Source organism: Pseudorasbora parva, chromosome 12, assembly GCF_024679245.1.
Source record: "Pseudorasbora parva isolate DD20220531a chromosome 12, ASM2467924v1, whole genome shotgun sequence".
Lineage (NCBI taxonomy): Eukaryota > Metazoa > Chordata > Actinopteri > Cypriniformes > Gobionidae > Pseudorasbora > Pseudorasbora parva.
The window spans coordinates 41,969,778-41,988,962 of record NC_090183.1 but is presented as its reverse complement, the minus strand read 5'-3'; the positions used below and the strand labels follow the sequence as shown (position 1 = coordinate 41,988,962).

The 19,185-nt window shown below is 37.4% G+C and overlaps 2 protein-coding genes and 1 long non-coding RNA gene across 5 annotated transcripts; 2 read left to right on the top strand and 1 right to left on the bottom strand.

The window, feature by feature from the left end:
- The first annotated feature begins 223 nt into the window (after nt 1–223).
- Nucleotides 224–5,457, top strand: si:dkey-249d8.1 (uncharacterized). 3 transcript variants are annotated; one of them, XM_067458532.1, is made up of 5 exons: nt 224–354; nt 755–834; nt 1,477–1,666; nt 1,812–2,007; nt 4,004–5,457. In XM_067458532.1, exons 3-5 carry the CDS (start codon nt 1,479–1,481, stop codon nt 4,757–4,759), a joined length of 1,140 nt encoding a protein of 379 aa, XP_067314633.1. In that variant the 5' UTR covers nt 224–354; nt 755–834; nt 1,477–1,478; the 3' UTR covers nt 4,760–5,457. The 3 variants fall into 3 exon arrangements, with proteins under 3 accessions (XP_067314633.1, XP_067314635.1, XP_067314634.1); XM_067458534.1 differs by having other exon boundaries at nt 233–354; nt 766–834; XM_067458533.1 differs by having other exon boundaries at nt 276–354; nt 728–834.
- Nucleotides 5,458–6,410: 953 nt separating this feature from the next.
- Nucleotides 6,411–8,760, top strand: LOC137093688 (uncharacterized). The gene is made up of 4 exons (XR_010908545.1): nt 6,411–6,696; nt 6,916–7,069; nt 7,320–7,405; nt 8,086–8,760. It is a non-coding gene; the product is annotated as an uncharacterized lncRNA (long non-coding RNA).
- A 1,850-nt stretch (nt 8,761–10,610) lies between these two features.
- npepl1 (aminopeptidase like 1) lies at nt 10,611–18,429 on the bottom strand. The gene is made up of 12 exons (XM_067460359.1): nt 18,216–18,429; nt 17,184–17,369; nt 16,318–16,488; nt 16,088–16,177; nt 15,493–15,574; nt 15,096–15,238; nt 14,063–14,140; nt 13,893–13,993; nt 13,673–13,796; nt 11,764–11,940; nt 11,070–11,180; nt 10,611–10,984 (listed from the first exon to the last, which is right to left on the bottom strand). The coding sequence occupies exons 1-12, from the start codon at nt 18,363–18,365 to the stop codon at nt 10,826–10,828; spliced, it is 1,572 nt and encodes a 523-aa protein (XP_067316460.1). The 5' UTR covers nt 18,366–18,429; the 3' UTR covers nt 10,611–10,825.
- Nucleotides 18,430–19,185: the final 756 nt, after the last annotated feature.

The window sequence follows — 19,185 nt, the reverse complement described above, 5'->3', positions numbered from 1 at the left end:
CTCTCTCTCTCTCTCTCTCTCTCTCTCTCTCTCTCTCTCTCTCTCTCTCTCTTACAAAATTTTGTAATAAGTTCAGTTAATAACTAACAACACTGGTCCAAATATATTGAAATATTATATGCAATAAAGAATCATTATAGAGCAGAGTTCAGTCTAAGAGTCATGTAAGAACTGGGGCCGGAAACAGTCATTATGTTGAGATAGTGTCTAAAGATCTAGTATGGCCCAGTTAGTCCCAAGACGGTCAGTCGCTTCAGTGTCAAATTAGACAAGTTGATTTTATGTATACCTAACTGATTTAAAATAATGGCTAACCTGTAAGACTATAGTCTATCTTTATGCAACCGGCCTCAGGTAAGCATATTCTCTGCTATTCTTTTAATTATACAGCTACTTTTATTGAGATCTCTTTGACCAGTTGTTTTCAGTCAAATAAATGCATTGATCTGAGAAGTGGTTCACCATCTGAGTAAGTTTTTGCTGTAATCTGAATAAGCTGTTTCATACACTGCATAATACAACAAAAAACCAAAAGATATAACATATTACATGGATATGGTAATTATCTGATATTTTTATAGAACCATTTGATACCAAAACTGTTTTGTGGCAACACCACTGTACTTTTCTTTAAGAAAGAGAACTGAACAAGTGACAATAGTGGCTCAGTGCGGATAACTTGTGTTCCTGTTTTCATAAGCTAAATTTGATATTTTTTTTAATGAAGAGGTGTCTGTGAGTGAGTTGTTATCAGTGTGTTTGCAGGCGTGTCTGGTTTCGGTGACAGTGAACAAGCCTGATGTACCATTTAAAGGGAATAATTGATCATCATTGGTAAGGACTAGAGACACTTGGAAAGAAAAATAATAATAAAAAAATAGATTTAGTTTCCAGTAGTTTTATATGCACACTCTGAAAAATAAATGTTCTTTCTTGGCATCGATGGTTCCATTAAGAAACTTTGACTTCCATGGAATATTTCTATTGCACATAAAAAGGTTCTTTATATCAGACAAGGGCTCTTTTTAAGAACTGTTCACTGTGGCATTACTGTGAAAAGCCCATTTGAGGGTCGTTGTTTGGATTTAAATAGGCAATATGTGTATACTTTTACAGAGTGCTGGACTCTTGTATTGCCAATCCAAGCTCTTGACCAAAAATGTATGCACTTCTTGATAAGTGAACCACTCGACATTGCCGTCATGGAATAGGGCTATGATGTGTCTTTCTACATGGTTGTTTAAAAAAAATAAAAAGCTACACACTCCATCGTTTAAGGTTAGAAGAATTGTTGCCAAACTTACATAACATACTAGAAACATAATAACCCCTGCAATAATGATCCAATCATATACTCTTAAGCATTTGCCAATTTAAATCCAGACAACCATTGAGATATTTTAAGTGTTTGCTGCTTGTAATGTCAACCGTTCCTATTCCTTGAATGTGACTAACAGCTGCTATCTATTTGACCAGACATGGCAGAACACAGTCCAGCCAAAAAAACAAGAAATCAGGTCAAGGGTTTTCTTTGTGACGTAAGCCCCATAAAAGACACCAAGAAGCCATATTTGGATGCTATTCTTCTAAATGAGGGTGAATATAGCAAAGTTGTGGCCTTCAGACCAGAAGATCACATCCACTTCCACAATGCTGAAACCAGCCGGTAATTCTCCACTCACAAAACTAAAGTTTCTGAGATACCATATCACAGTTCCTGAGGTGTTTTATTGAGCAATATTTTATGAAACAGCCATCCTCTTCATCTCTGTTATCAGATTTATTGTAAATGTCTCAAAACCTTTGTACAGGAGCCTGGTTACACTAGAAGATGTCGTATTACAGCCATCTGTGGAGTCCAGCAGAAAAATGAACGTGTTTTACACACACAGCTCCAAAATGACCTGCGTTCGAGACCTAGGAGAAGCATCTAAAAACAGATTATCTGCTAGACCACAATATGTACAACTGTCTGAACTCCTTAACCTGGAATCAAAACTAAAGAGGGTAGGTAGTTTATGATTATTCAAAATTACAAAGAGCTATGTGCAGTCTTACAATTTAAACATATTCTTGGAAAATTGAACGTTTATCCACAGGGCTCCTCGCTCTGATATTTCTTGTTTTAAAGTTTTATCACAACAAAATAGCTTCCTGCAAGTCTGCAAGCCACAATATGTAATTTTTCGCCGCTAGAGATCACTTATTCAAAACTGTAAATCAAGAACAAACTATACTAACTAAGTTGAGCCATACAACAATGATTCGTTTTCTGTCCATGAATGTCTCCAAACTGTTACTCACCGCAGTGCCGTTTCTAGGCATAGGCAAACTAGGCGGTCGCCTAGGGCGCCAACAGCTGGGGGGCGCCAGTGAGCCCCCGCCCCAACAAGATTTTTTAGTTAATTCATATATTTTATTATTCATATTTCGTACTTTTGCTATTACAAGGCATTATAATTAATTGCGATTATTGGAGTGAAGTCGCCATGGTGATAGTTGCGCTGCTGTAATGAGATCATGTAGAGGGCGGCAGGGAACGTCGTCATCCGTGGCGTTGTAACACGGAGGCGATTAACATCAAACAGATCGCACTTTATTCCCCGCTGAACTCTCATCACAAACTCCCTTTCCGTCCACAGCATTACTTAATAAAACAAAATAACTGACTGTTAACAACAGAAAACAGAAAATAATCCCCACACATGGGAGCTCAATACTCAGTGCACACATACACAAAATGCAGACTTCGTTTGCAGGGAGCGCGCGCAACTCTTAAAGGGGCCACACTATATTTCTACTCGTTACAGCGTGCTTTAGTTTCATCATCATGAAAAGGTCAAAGCCATCAGGGGCTCAGTATCGTAAAAAGAAAAAAGAGGAAATATAACAAAGAAAGCGAAATATATTTATTTATATATACAGGTATGTTAGTCTACTTATTGGTTACTTGTTCTCTACTAAGCTGGTCTCTCTATCATAACGTTGAGCAAAACATTACACTGAATATTAGTACTGGACGGACCACACGCCATGCTCATTTCAGGTGCAGAACATTATAGCAGTTAATTTGAATTAAAAAAAAAACATTACATCAGAGATAGCTGTTTAGTGTAAATTGGTCAAGTAATACTGTCATAACCATGGGCTTCACTAGGCCCTTTTTTATGAACTTATGCCTCAGCCCCCCCTAAAAAAATATGTGATTAGCCTTTAAAACATATGAAACTGGCGCGAGGCTTCGGCTACGGCGTCGTCCCGTCTTTTAGTCTTTGTGTCACTGCGTTCTTCAATCCGCAGCAGCGCCGAGTGACATGGTTTTCAAGCTATTGTTATCTAATTTTTTGGCCTTCAGAACATCTCAAAATACACATATGTAGATCATAGAAATCAAAATTTTCTCGGGGGAGCATGCCCCCGAACCCCCCTAACATTTCTGATCTCAGTGATAATAAACCTGGCTACATTACTGGATTAATGCATGTACAATATGCCCATGAAATAAGGAAGTCATATTTGCTTTATAAATTATAGTTTAAAAAAAAAAAGGGGGGGGGGGGGGGCAACATATGAATCTTGCCTAGGGTGCCAGAAAGGCTAGAAACGGCCCTGACTCACCTGTCTAATAAAATACATCATATTAAAGTCTTTGGTGTTTCCATGGTTTCTACTAAATAAAAACTAAATAAAACCGGAAACTTACCGCAAAATAAAAGTCACCAAAATATATTAATAACCTTGTTCTAGTGGTTGTTGGATATTTTAATCCAAAAATCATACTTATTGTGCCTTTAAGATTTTCTCCTGTATTTTTCATTATCTTATCATGGGACAGGTACTCCATGCACCTAGATATAAAATAAAAACTGAAGAGATGTATATCAAATCAAATGTATAAATATATATCAAATCATTTTTCTATAAATGGAGATTTTCATTTACAAAAAATGTTTTTATAAGAAATGTCCCATACGCATCTGCTTTTCTCCTGCATATTGCACAGGTCAACATCAATGCAAAGATTATCCAGGAGGTACGCAAGGGAAACAGTGTTATATGGGATGGAAGCTATCTTCCAAGTACTAAGTATACTGTAGCAGATTCTACAGGCTACATGAGTTTAACGTTCTGGCGTGAGCACAGCATTACAGTTGGAGAATGGTACAGCATCACAAACGTCTCTGTGAGAAAGTTCGGGGGCAAAACATCCCTCTCAACTACCAAAAACACACAGATTGTCAACATCACATCTCAAGGCACAGCGGTTGCTGTTAAAGTGCCAACAGAAACCATAACATGTGACATCATTGGTGCAAACATTAAGAATATCTTCATTTGTCCTAATTCACACACACTCAAGGACGTGACATTGTCAGGCCCCACTGTATATTGTTTCTCATGTAACATGCATTATAAAAGCACAGCCATCATAATGAAGACCAGCGGTCACCTGGATCTTAAATCAGAAACACGACATGTTGTGGGGGCACACATTGAGGATGAAGTCATCAGATCAGTGCTCACACTGAAGCCCGCCACATCACCAGAGGACATTATTCAGAGCCTCGTTGCTCTGCCACCCATGCAGATTACAATTCGCGAGAACAGCGTTGTAAAGATGGAAGATGTTCCTCAGAAGGCTGAAGGAGAGCTGCATGTTAAAGAGGAGCCCGTGGAAGAATCTACGGACTTTTATTCTCCTCCAGATCATGGCATACTAATCAGTTCACAAGTCAGAAAAAGACAATCTACTGATTGAGCCTGATCATTGAAGAAATGTCATATTCTTGATGATTCCCACTACTGCACTACACAATCAGCATAAAGACAGGAGTACTCCTGCATAGTGTAAACCATACAAACACACACACACACACACCTTTCTACACTGTAAAAAGTAATTCAGGGTGTTGTCTGTAGGAATTTATTTTAAAAAGTATATTTATTCCAATAAATTGATTTTCTTTTATTTTTGAATTAATTTAAGTTTTACATAAGTAAAAAGTGTGAATGTTTTTGCAACTTATTATTACCTATCAAAAAAATGATTTCCCTGACCTTCACAATAAATTGTTTCTACAAAACTCTATTTAAGTGTTTATATCTGAAGTAAAACGTCACGACACGCCCACATGCTGCAGCAGAACAACGAACGAGATCGTTGCGCGTTGTCACCTGGCTGTACCGGACCAGTTTCGGGTTTCTGTGGAGTTTTTGAGGATCTTACAACGTACAACCGATGTAAGTATAGCTATTTACATTGCAAGTTAGGTTTTAGCCGAATGAGCACGCATTTTTTAACTAAAATGTAAAAGCGTCGCCTGTTTCAGACAGCATTAAGTTTGTCAGTTTTGCTGGCGCCGCATGAGGCCTACCGAAGGTCGTGAAATTAACAATAAAAGTTACGTTAACTGTTAGGTTTGTAGTTACTGTTATCCCCGCATGGCTGAAAAATATGAGGACATGACATAATATTTGGTTGCTAGGCAACGTGGGGGAGAGGACGCTGGCGTTGTCTGTTCGCCGCTTCTCCACCCACAACAAATCATGTTAATGTACTATTAGATTTACATTTTATTTTATTTCCTTATGTTTGTGACTAGTCTAACAGTCAGAGCTACAATTGGGACTGTTGCTGATTGCTGGCAGCCACTGAGAGGTCGTTGTTCGTCGTTTCGCCGTTTTCAACCGCTTCTTTAATGTTTACGTTTGAATTGCTGCGGTTGGTTTCTGGTTTGGAGGACATTTGATGTTTCTCGCCGCGGGTGCTCACTGGTGGTCTCCCTTGGGCTTGGGCTGCATGGTGGCTGAAGTTTGCACCGGGCTAGCGTCATCCGGGCTCTCGTCGTCGGCGTCCGGCATGATGTTGGGATGTTCCGCTTCTCGGCTGCGCCGCTGTTCCGTCCTGCATTGCGACCGTGGAGCGGCTTGGACATCTGCGCCGGCCCCGGTGTGTCCACAGAAGTGCCCGGAGGAATGTTCTGCCTCCTGCATGGTGCTGCAGCGATCCCCATCGTTTGAATCGTCATGAAGAAGACCCATCATCTGGTCTTCAGCTGTCGTGCCTCGGCGATGTCATCGGGACACTGCCGCTGGGAGAAATCTGAAACATGGAGTGGACCACAGTGTGCTGCGGAGCTAACAGAGACTTCCACCATCAGCTGTTTTCTGTCCACCATCAGCTCTGTTTCTGTTCACCATCAGCTCTGTTTCTGTTCTGTTTTCTGTGTTGGTTGATTGTTTGTAGTATTCTATATTTTTACTTGTTATTCATTTTTTGTTGTCATCCCCCCCCCCCCTTTGTTGCACTTTGAGATTTTTCGGAATGAAAAGTGCATTATAAATAAAATCTATTATTATTTATTATTATTATTAATATATTCCTGGTGTCTCTCTGCAACGTGGTATCATGAAAATTCGTAAATGTGTTGTTGTGTTGCAAAGCAGCTGTTTATGGACCTAACGTTAGTCCGCTTCAACATTGTTTAATCAGTTTTTAAATGCTTTAACTTAATCTGTTGATATATTTGTCTGAAATATTTTGAAACCATTTGATCTAGTAAAAAGATTATATATTTATTTTGCGTTGCATTAACATCAATGATCCTGATATTTTCCTAAATAAACTTTTGTTTCATCTGTGTTGCTTCTTTAGAAGACCATCAAATCTATTGGGAGGAAAAGTTCATGGAGTAGGTAAGCTTTTTAGTAGGTTGAATTGAGATAAATGTTTCAGAGGTTTATTGTTATCTGTCATTTAAAGCAATTAAGGTAACCAAAAGTCAGTTATTGAGTGTCAGGAAAAAAGGAACGGAAAAAAAAGTATCATCCCTTTCTGATTTTTGGATTGCATTAAAATGAAAGGTTGTCAATTCTTGTGTTCCAAATAACAGTTAAACAATTGATGTATTACAGGTAAATGAAGAATTCCGAAGGTGTGCTGCAGTTCCACTAGAATCAGTGTTTATGTCCCAGCTGGACAAGTACTCCAAAACTTCTCGACCTGTTTAGTGCGAAGGGTGGAGCGGTTGGTCAACGCATCAATAACTTGTTAATGGAACTGATACAGGTGAGGCGAAAGTGGTAACAATGTTGCAGGGGCATATTCATACAATAAGTACTTTATTCTCTTGTCTTGCCTATAGATGAATATTGCAAAAAACATTTTTGTTTACAGCTGCTAATTAATTTTAAATATAAAAGAAAGAAATATGCCGGTAAGCTCTGTTAAATAGGTAGTACAGACCCACACTGATAATTGCATTGTAGTTATATTGCCTGCAAGATTCAGTTTTTCATTATTCATTTGCCAACTATAGGATCCAAGTACCTCTGTGGTGAATGAGAGACTCTGAGATGTGAAAACATGGGAGAGAGTGGGCAAGAGCTCATCTCTGACTACTATGTAAGTATTGTTTAAAAAGCATAGTTTTAATTTTTTTTGGGGGGAAGCATTTATTCCTCAGATATCAATCTTATGTCTGTCTGAGTTTAATACGGAGCTGGAGTTGAGGATTGGTTAGCTTGTCTAAGAACAAATACTATAATTGGGTGGAAATGGCTTGTCTGATGGCTCAGTCAAAAGTTCAAAAACACACCTACAAACAACCAAATGTCTGCACAGGAACCAGTTATCAAAATTAATCTTTTGGTCTTCCAGTGGCTAGTAAACTTGATTTAAAATATACTGTCATATTTTTCAACTGCAGCTTCACAGAAGTAAAATCCTTGTTTACATGAATGCAGGAGTCATTATTTATCTGCTGATATAACTGTAAGAGTGGCATTTTCAGATACTTTTACTTAACCACACCTATGTGTTACCAGCTGAACCCCTCTCCCCTTTAAGGATTTAGGCCTTGGAGGTGACTTGTGTATGTGATTTAGTCTCGCAGGTTTGTTGTGTCAAGTGAGACTGTACTGAAGATTGTACTATGAAGCCAGTTCAACAGGCCAGGCTTACTGTGCAGGAGCTGGCTCGTCCAAACTTAAAACCTTTTGTGAACTTTTAATGTGTGATTTTATTGAAGGCTTTTGAAGATTGTTCTCTGTTGCCATTTATTGTTCTGTTTATGTCTCATACAGGGAAAAACAGAGAGCAGTGTGCACAAGGACTTGCGCAATATGCAGATATATGTCTGTCGTGAACCAGATGCAGTGGGCATCATCGTTGAGGGAATCCTAGGGCATGTTGCCTGCTTCTGGGTATGACATATGCTCTGAACCTGCAGTATCCACCACAACTCTGCAAAACATCTGAGATGTTCCAAAGACTTTTTGTGGGACTTGACACACTGCGCCCAAAACCTTCCTCTTGATTCATGACATTAAAAAACAAACTTCTGATTTAGTTGGTCAAATGCCAGCCTCACACTCATAAATGGCAATCTTGTGTTTTTCAGAAGATTGTTCTGAATGTTTAATTGTTAATTGGCTAGTAGAATATGGCACAGATTGTACTTAAAATGTGTTCTTGTATTAATTTATTATGTTTTAATAAATATGAAAAGGTAATGTACTGTACATTTTATGTATCGCTCAGGTGAAGAGTCACTGTATTTTAATGTCAGTGTTAAGAGTACACAGATTGAACTTTGAAGGTGTTCAATGCTGCACTTAAAGATGAGGTCAGAAGTTTCTGTAATTTTTTATGTTACAAATGTTTACATTACCATTATTGTTACATTAAAATTGATTACAGAAAATGTACCCAATTGTTTATGACAGCTGTTATAGAGCAATAAACGTTGGAAACGAATACATCGCTTTCCTTATTTATTAAAGTTATGGCAATGGTAACTAATTATTTAAAGTGGATTAAGAAATAATTTGTCTAAATTAATGAGTAAATTAATTAATTAAAATAAAAACAATTTTTATTTTAAATTTTACTTATTTTAACTAAGTATGATTTGGTAAATTAATTAGTTAAAATAAAAACAATTTTTATTTTAAATTTTACTTATTTTAACTAAGTATGATTTGGTCGATATGCTGCTCATTAACACAATGGTTAAACTCAAATTTTTTACTTTATCTTGTAGACTCTACTTAATTTTTTAGCATACAGTAAAATAGATAATACTGATTTTTACCAACTCAAAAAACCAAGAAGTTCACTAAACTTACAAAAAGTAGTTGGAAAATGTTGCCTTAATTTTTTTGAGTTTTATTTAAGTAACAGTTTTTACAGTGTACAAATCATAAATATAAAAACAAAAGTGGGTTCTAGAATAAAATGTGTTCATAAATGTATATTTTGTTTGTTTTTAACAGATGAAACCTTTTATTTAAAAAAAGAAATATATTAGTGGTTTAAAGAATTATTACAAAATTATTGTTAATTAATGATTTATTACAAAATTATTGTTAATTAATGATTTATTACAAAATTATTGTTAATTAATGATTTATTACAAAAAAAGTTAGCTACCGTTTGATATTTCTACATTATAGAAATTCTTTTCAATTTAAGTATGTAATAGAAGTTTGTTGATGTTCATAAATTAATTGTGATGATATTCCTCTTTGCACAACCTGTGGGTTTTATATTACCTTTGAATAATTGCATTAACAAACATGCACACAGTTTTTTTTTTAACCATTTACTCTAAAAAGATTTTATCATTCACATTACATATTCTTCATTTGTCACAAAATTGGCAGCAAAAGTTGATATGGCCGTCAGCTCACATTTGGTGTAAATAAAAAAAACATTGACATTGTGATAGTGTCATCATTTATGTTTGAAATGAAAATCAAATGATTGCATTTTAAACATTTTGATAAAATAAGAGAAAGAAAACATTAAAGGAACACTCCACCAGTTTTTTAAATAAGGGTTATTCAACTTCTTTCCTACATTTAGATATGTGTGCAAATTATTTTTTGTTTTGCATGCATTGCTTTAGTTTGGCAGGGTCGCTGCTAGCTTAGCTTAGCATAATGAATGGAATCCTATGTTGCCAGCAAGCATGTCCCACACAAAAAAAAAAAAAACCTCACCTAATTACTTATTAGCTGCGATGCAGATTAAGACTAGGCGATTTCCTATGCAGATATTGACTTAGGACTATATTATAGGAAGCACAGGCAAAGCACTGCTACTTTAGATGCCGAGATATCACTCAACACATTGCGATCGCTCAACAGCCAGAGGACGTGAGGATGAGAGCCGTGATATCTCTGAAGTAGTAGTGCTTCCCCATAATATAGTCAATATCTGCATAGGAAATTGCCTAATCTTAATCTGCATCACTATTTGTACTCGTCGTGAATACGCAGGCCACAAGAAGTTATTAGGCGATTTTTTATATTTTTTATCACTTTTACTCTGGACATGCTAGCTGGCAACATATGATTCCTTTCATTATGCTATGCTAAGCTAGCAGCGACCCTGCTAAACTAAAACAATGCATGCACTGAGACAAAAATGCATTTGCCCACTTATCTAAATGTAGGAAAGCAGTTGAATAAGCCCCATTTCTAAAAATGGTGGAATGTTCCTTTAAAGATCTTGGTACAGTTTTTCCAGTATCAGGCGTTGCTTACCACCTATACAACATTCAATATGGCAACTTCAAAACAACAAACTGCTTAAGAGTCACATGTACATTACGAAACATTGAGACAACGTTGCACTTTTATTTAAATTCATAACTGTGTATACTTCCAGCTTTACTGAGAGAGGTTATCTGCAGTGGCCAGTACAGGATGGGATAGAGAGGTGTGCGTGTGTGTGTGATAGATGCAACATTTGTGAAAGAACATGTACAAGGGTAAACTGACATTTTGTTTTGAAGATTAATAACTGTTTGAATTCATCTTAGACGAGTCTCCTCCTCTTGCAATCCCTCTCCATCTTGTCTTCATCTCTGACTGCGGCGGCCCCCAAAGGGGACACAGAGTTGAGCAAGGGGTCCTCAGACGCCTGGCCGAACAGAGCCAAGAGCATGGCCACACCGAAACCAGTGGCTCGCTCCCCCTGTTAACAATCCACATTGAGGAGTTATTAATAATTCTTGAAGAAATATAACTGATTTCAAATTCTGCTCAGTATATACACTCACAGCATGGACAGGTGAAGCGATGTCCACATGTACCCAAATGCCTGGCCAATCAAAACCCAGATGAGAACCAATGAAGAGGCCAGCACAGGAGCTCTGCGCATTCTCACGGTCCTGTGGACACAGAACACCCATGTAAAGTCCATTCAGGCCAAAAGGGTTCAATTACAATTAATTAAACTTAGGAATTAAATTAACCGATTTAAAATTAATTTGATTTTTGTGTGTTTTTTTCATGTTATGTGGAACTGACTAATTCAATTCAGACAACAATAAAATAATATAAAAAAATAAAACAAAAAGTAAAATAAAATAAAAGTATTCATTTAAATTTGTGCCGGATAGTGGAAAACTGACTAGTTCAGAAAGCAATAACATAATATGAACATAAAATAAAAAATAAAATCATTCATTTTGTCCTAGGTAGCCAAGAAGTGAAAATTACAGTCATGACAGCATTCAAATAAAATAATAAAACATTTAAATAATTAAATATAAAATAAATAAACAGTAAAATAAAAATATAATTTCAATGTCAGTTCTGACAAGAATAGATAATGATATATAAAATAAAATAAAAACACTCATGCCCTCATGATTGTATACTAAACAATTATTATCCAGTGTGCTGAACATTTGCGCATGTACTCTCTGTCCCCCTCTTCACTCCACACCCATCTTTTCCCTTCTTCCTCACCGCCACAGAGTTCTTCATGTCGGCCACAGCCGAGGTGAATTCACTGAAGTGAAGCTCGGGGCAGTAGACCAGAGGATGAGCCAGATCTCCGCTGCTGCGGCCCGCTCTCACACAAGCGGCCTCCCACTGCTCACTGTTGGTCATCACAGCAGCGTGATGCTTCCCTGTGGAGATTCCCTACAAGAGGAAACAGCAGACATTAAAGGCGGGCGTACACTGTGCGAATTCGGACACTCGGAAAGTTGTGAGATATTGCAAACGCTATGAGTCAGTTAATTTGATAACTCATCAAATCAGCTGGTACACGGCATGACTGCACTGCAAGCCAGCGGGCGGCAATCACACGAGCTTTCGCATTAAACACAGAGACCGGAGCTTTCCATGTTGCTGATAGCTTCAGATACAAAAATTAGGAAAAAATGTGTGTGCAAATGATTTGTTGAAAAGCAGAGAACAGTAGCCATTCCTTTCAACAGAAACAACCAGAGGGAGAGACGGAGCGCGTGACAGAGAGAAAAAGTGTGTGTACGCTGTATGGTTGCAGCCACTGAGCTACAGCCTAATAATACTCATAGATCGAGCATATGTGACGTGGTTGTGCATGTTTTGGCAATAGGGCACAGCCATACGCTGGTGAAAATCAGGCCGACTCCCCAATTTTTTTAAACATGCTTTTTAAAATTATCGTAAGGTCAGGAGGTGCTCTTAACGTGCTTGGCTTGTTTCACATTTCCTCTCACGCTTCGAGCCGCGACCATACGAGCATCCACAATGTCCACGCAATTTCCCCCGAGAGAAAAAAAAAATCATCTGTGAGTTCGTAGGACAGCAAAAATCACTGTGTACACCCGCCTTTAAAAGGCAACATAAAGCAGGAGAGACACAGGATGTTTGAGTAGAGTGGGAATTAAATGGACAAAGAAAAAATGTTACAATTTCTATATAAGAACAAAATTGCATGTTTATATAAATTACAATACACATATTACAGATCAGACATTGTGGTCTGTAATATTACAAGATTACAAGTCTCTTATGCGCACCAATTTGTTCAAACATAGTAAAGATGCTGTCAAAAAAATATTACAATTTAAAATGCTTTCTATTTTCATGCATTTTTTTAATTCCTGTGATCAAAGCTGAATATTCAACATCATTACTCCAGTCTTCAGTGTCACATGATCCTTCAGAAATCATTATAACATGATGATATGCAGCTCAAGATTAAAAAAAATTATATTGGTAATGTTAAAAACAGTTCATATTTTGGCAAAAACTGATGAATTTAACAGGATTCTTCTAAAGAACAGCATATGTTTAAAATATAAATATTTTGTAACAATATCCATGCCTTTAATGTCCATTTTGATAAATTGAATGCATCCTTGCTGAATAAAAGCAGATCATCAGAATATTCAAAGGGATTTGTCAGCACCAGTGAGGATCTCTGATTAAAATGCATGACAAACTGTCTTTGTCATGCCTTTTAACCACAGAGATCCTCAGTGTAGCTGACAAAAATCCCCTTGTGATTCAGTGTGCCCTCTAAAAGACAAAACATTCCATCACATGATTATGAAAACACAAGTACTAAGTTAAGAAGTAACCAGTTTTTTGCCAAGGATCCAAAGTGCAACAGCCATAAAGCAGTTTAAAACAGCAATGTGCTAGCTGGTAAACAGATATATGATTTGGGTTCTGGATTTCCTCCAGTTTATCCTGATATCATGTGACATTTTTAATTCTCTTTTTACACTTGGAAAAAAAAACCACTTTATATCAATATACAAGATCTTGTTCCTTGTCAAAACCTGTAAAAACTTGAATTGAAGATGACCGCTTTGAAATTTAATATGGAATTATTGTCTTTTATAGAATAGAAAAGAAGATCATGTCAGCACGAACAGACCTGAGCGCCGGTCAGCGTCGCCATGTCCAGTATGATGTCCGCAGAGAGATCTTTGCTTGCATACACAACACCATCAGAGAGCACCAGCCTCCCTTCAGCATCGGTGTTGTTTATCTCCACCGTCCTGAGAAACAGTGGAGAAAACTCCGTTTTAGTCAAAGTGCATGAGGCTGGATAAAACAACCAGTTACACATCAATAGTTGACATGCCGACACTTACTTTCCAGAGTACAGAGTGTGTATATCATCTGGTCGAGTGGCTGTAGGTCCCACAGAGTTCTCAGCCAGGCAGAAGACTGCATGAAGGTTGTCTTTAAAGCCCTGAGACAAAAATCACAGGAATAAATGACATTCCTGACATTACCGAAATGATAGATGTCTCTGCAGTACCTGTTTAACAGTAGCTTTAAAAGCTCCTAAAATGGCTGCAGCTCCTCCACAGTCTCTCTTCATTCCTGGCATTGTGGTCTATAAGGGGAGGAGAAAAAAAAGAAAGGAAAAAAATCAATAAATCTTAAATGGAGTCATTGCAGATACACTATATTGCTAAAGGTTTTTTGCTAAAACTTTAATGAGATCCCATTCTTAATCTGTAGGGTTTAATATAGAGCTGGCCCACCCTTTAAAGCTAAAACAGCTTCAACTCTTCTGGGAAGGCTTTTTTACCAGGTTTAGGAGTGCATTTATAGGAATTTTTGACCATTCTTCTAGAAGCACATTTGTGAGGTCAGGCCTCCACTCTAATTCATCCCAAAGGTGATCTATTGGGTTGAGGCCAGGACTCTGTGCAGGCCAGTCAAGGTTCTCTTCACCAAACTCACTCATCCATGTCTTTATGGATCATACTTTGTGCACTGGTGTGCAGTCATGTATGAAAAGGAAGGGGCCACCCACAAACTGTTTCCACAAAGTTGGGAGCATGAAATTGTCCAAAATGTCTTGATATGCCAAAGTATTAAGAGTTCCTTTCAGTGGAACTAAGGAACCAAGCCCAAGCCCTGAAAAACAACCACACACCATAATCCCCCCTCCATCAAACTTTACACAATGCAATCAGGCAAGTCCCGTTTTCCTGGCAGCCACTAAAACCAGACACATCTATCGGATTGCCAGACAGAGAAGTATGATTCGTCACTTTCACAAATGGACTTTTTGCACAGGTGGCAACCTGGCAACCACAAGTGGCAAAAGTATCCCAATACTTTTGGGAATATAGTATATAACGTGGTGTTTAAAGGTGAAGCGTCTTCTGTCTTTTCTGGTATGACTTCCACTTTGATGACATTTTTTGGTAATTATAGTATATGCTGCACATTACACAGGAATGGGTTCAATATTAATAGCCCCAAAAAAATTACACTTCACTTTTAAGAAAAAAAACAACTTTTAGTGCACTAAACTGATGGTAAGGTTCGGTATTTACTTTGCCCTTGATGCTGAGACCACCGGTGTCATAGACAATGCCCTTGCCCACCCAGGCAATGGTCTGCGTGGCACCTGAGGGGGTGTGGCTAAGAACAGCCAGTGCAGGAGGGTGCTGGGCAGCTTTACCCACTCCGTAGATGCCTAAAGAGAGTGATTTTGCACACATGAACATATGCACAGGGTGACAATCATTTGCATTTTCAAGCTTAAAATGACATGCACAATTTTCCTTTACATGCCAGAAAGTTTCTAAAGCCCTAAGTCAGCAGTTGTAAAATAACATATCCATTGACTCATCAAGAACTAGTTACATTGAGAACGCAAGCTCATCTTTTTTCATCAAAGATCAGAAAATGTTGCAATCTGCTGACTTTAAAGAACAAACTCATGACTACCTCCAAAGCCCTTTTGTTTCAGTTCTTCTCCTCTAATTATAGTGGGAGTGATGCCTAAGCCGTTCCCCACAGCCTTGATTTCCTGCAGAAGATTGCATAAAATATCACGAGTAAAAAAAACATTGCAATAATATTTTTATATATATATATATATATATATACACACACAATAACAATGAAAAATATTTCTAAAGCATTTATTAATAGTTAATTTATCTTAGTTAACTTTAGCATTTACAAATACATTAATAAGATCTGTTCATATTACCTGAGCTAACATGATAAAAAGAACAGTTGTGTATTTTAACATTAACAAAGATTAATAAATAATGAGCAATACATTTGTTACCACGTTTAATATTTATGCAACAACTAACATCAACTAACTAATGAAAGCACATTGTAAAGTGATAAAAAATAAAAAAATAAATGACAACGGCCTTTAACAAATCTACTAAATCCAAAATTAAAATGAAATTTAAAAGTACAAAAATAAATGCTAATTTAAAATATTAATAAAATCCATAACAGTATATAAATAATACTAAAAGTGGTGTTTCACAGAGATATAAAAACACAGAGGAAAACCGCTTGCCTCCAGGAAGTCATCAGTATTCATCTCGCTGCATGGAGTGTCCACGATTCGAGCAGCCAGCCGAACTCCATCCGCTGCATTGGCAAGACACTGGAAACAAACACTTGCACATTCATACGGATGTAATAGAATGACGCATAAACATATATGAACTAATAACATTGACGTGAGCTGATTGTAAGTTAGCCAACTAGATCTGTGGCATGAGGAAGTAGATCTGAGCACTTTACCTCCAGTGTGGAGACCTCCAGGGGGCCGTTGTCCTGACCCACAGACACAAACTCCACAGTGACGTGCTTCTTCTCTGTCCTGCGAGAAGCCGCCGAGCGGCGGGTGAACAGCGGGAAAGCTCGGGCAATGGCACACGCTGATGCGAACACATCAGAGCGCTCGCACACCATCTGAGAAGCCAATAATGACGCACCATTTTAGCTGATGTGAAATTTGAAGAAATGTTTCAAGTGGCATCAGCAGCATTTGTGGCATAATAAATGATTGCAATAGAAAGCAACTACAAATTGTAACATTTAACATGTTACGGCTATACTTTTGAAACACTTATGCATTTTAATGTTTATGATTTTCTGTTGCAAATGGAAATATGTCTCATGATTTTTTAATTGTTAGACTGTTTTTACTTGCAAAATGTAATTGTGAACTACAATTACAGGTCTGTCTTATAAACTCACGTTTTCATACTGTGGTTTAAACACACATACATACACCGTCAACTAATGTTAGTACAAAAATATTTCCATATTTAGAAGAATATATATATATAAAAATCTTTTCTGTCTTATCTGTAATATAGTCACACACGCACACACATTATACACTCTGACTTTCACTGAATACGTTTCATTAAATTAAAGTGTGACCATGTTTATATGAGGGAGAAGGAGAAAAAGAGATTGTACACATGGAAATCTGGAACAACAGCAAAAGGAAAAGACTAACCATTAAGCCACAAGCTATCGAGACCAATGCATTCTGAAACATTATCTAGTTTATTTGAACAAAGGGACTACATTTTATAGGAAAAACGATGAAGAGGGACTCAAGAGTTTATTATTAGCAGGTGTGAAATGTGACTGACCACAATGCAGCGGTTGTTGCCGGCAGGCAGGCAGGTTCGGACCAGACGGGTGAGGAAGTGGGCAGATGATGGGCTGTTGTGACGGCTGACTCGTGAAGGAAGGGCTGCCACGGCTGCATAACTCAAATACAGCGGGCAACTATCCGTAGGGTTCGGGTTCAGAGAAGACAAAGCTGCCTGCCATAACTGAATGCAAACACAGACACAGCACACATAAACAAAACATGGTAGTATAATGCAACATTATTTGCTAGTGTACCTGAAACATGATACAGTGTGAAGAAAAATAACATCAGATCATACATGGCATGCACATGCAACAACAGCAGCAAATCAAAACCATCCAGACTGTCAGGTCATTCAGGAAACATTGATGATGATAAATGTTCACTTGACAGATTTGACGAAGCACTACCAACAAAACATGGTGTACTTGGTGTAAATCAAGTACTATGGCTGTATGACAGTAATATCATGTGTGTTGATTAACATTTTCTTAAACATTGGTATTTATATTGTGCTCCAAAATATGTTAATGAATATCACATATATTAGCATGGTAGTATCACACCATAAAATACAATAGCATTACCAATGGTGGTGTAAGTGTTATTAAATATTGAAAGTACCGGTACGTTTCCCTATTACCATAACTTATGCCCCAAACACCATATTGCAATGGTCTTCAAAAAATTACAATATTTTACACTCTTATATATCTCCAGAAAAACGTCTCGTCATATCCAACATCAATAGACAGGGACGCCTATGGTTTCTTTTGTTAGTGAAAACAAATGAATACTGTAAAATTATATTTAATTAAATTAAGAGCTAATAAAGAAAAATAACTCATGTTAATTATCTTTATACATGTATATAATCTACAATCGTCGTTTCAATTGGCAAATGCAGATTAGCGGTCTGTTACTTAACGTTATACAACACTAGTCAGATTTCTCCCTACCTTTAGCCGGTAAGCTAACGTCATTGTGTGTTTACAAGCAGAGCTACTTTTTATTAAACATTACGTACCTCTTTTGTGACCACTGGATGCAGTTTCCCTTTCACCTGGGTCCAGTTGATCTGTTGCAGATTGGCGAGCTGGCCGACTATCAGGACCGGGCGGCTTTCCGGCTCTGACTCCTCGGCATAAGCCTTGAACTCGAGCAGGACGTTCGCCATCTTCCACCCGAGTGACGGTCTCCCCTCAGAAGGAAGATGCACTTTAACCTTCCGCTTCTCCTGTCCGTCTCGCGAGCCCTTGTGCTGAGAGCGCTATTTATTCATTTATTAAATCTCAACAACAACAACAAAAAATCCCAGTGAATAACGTGCTAATAAAAAGGCTAAACGTAATAATGTACGTTAGCCGAAGTAAAATTTAGTACGATTATGGTATTCATTCAATACAATAACATACCTAAGTTACCTATATCAAAGAAAACGTCATGCTTTGTAATTTAAACGCACAACAAGAGGCATAAACACATTTTAAACTATGACCAAATATGAAAACTTGGCGCAGTTGCATATTTTCCGCCAAAAAAGTAAGATGAAATCCTTCTTTTAATATACTTTAAATTCTTTATGACAGCATATTCTTACATAAACTGCTAGCCTATCGGTTGTCACTCGACATCTTTCAATATGACATTGTTCAATATTGTAAGGTGTTGGGTGTGACCAGTAACTTGATTTACAGATTACTTTTCTCCAGTAACTAGTAAAGTAATGCATTACTTAAATTTACAACAACATAACGGAGTTACTTTTTCAAAAATGTAACTTAAGTTACTTTGTTTTTCCCATTTTTTGCCAGGCAGCTCTTCTGTCCCTATGTTGAAAGAAATGAATGTGTATTTCTTTCAGCCTGAGGCTTATTCATTTCATTTTGGTGTGAAAGGGCCTTTACATTTGGCAAAAATATAATTTTTTTTTATTAAAAAAACAAGCAAGTCCACCCCGAAGATAAAAAGTAACACACATGTAACATTACTTTTCC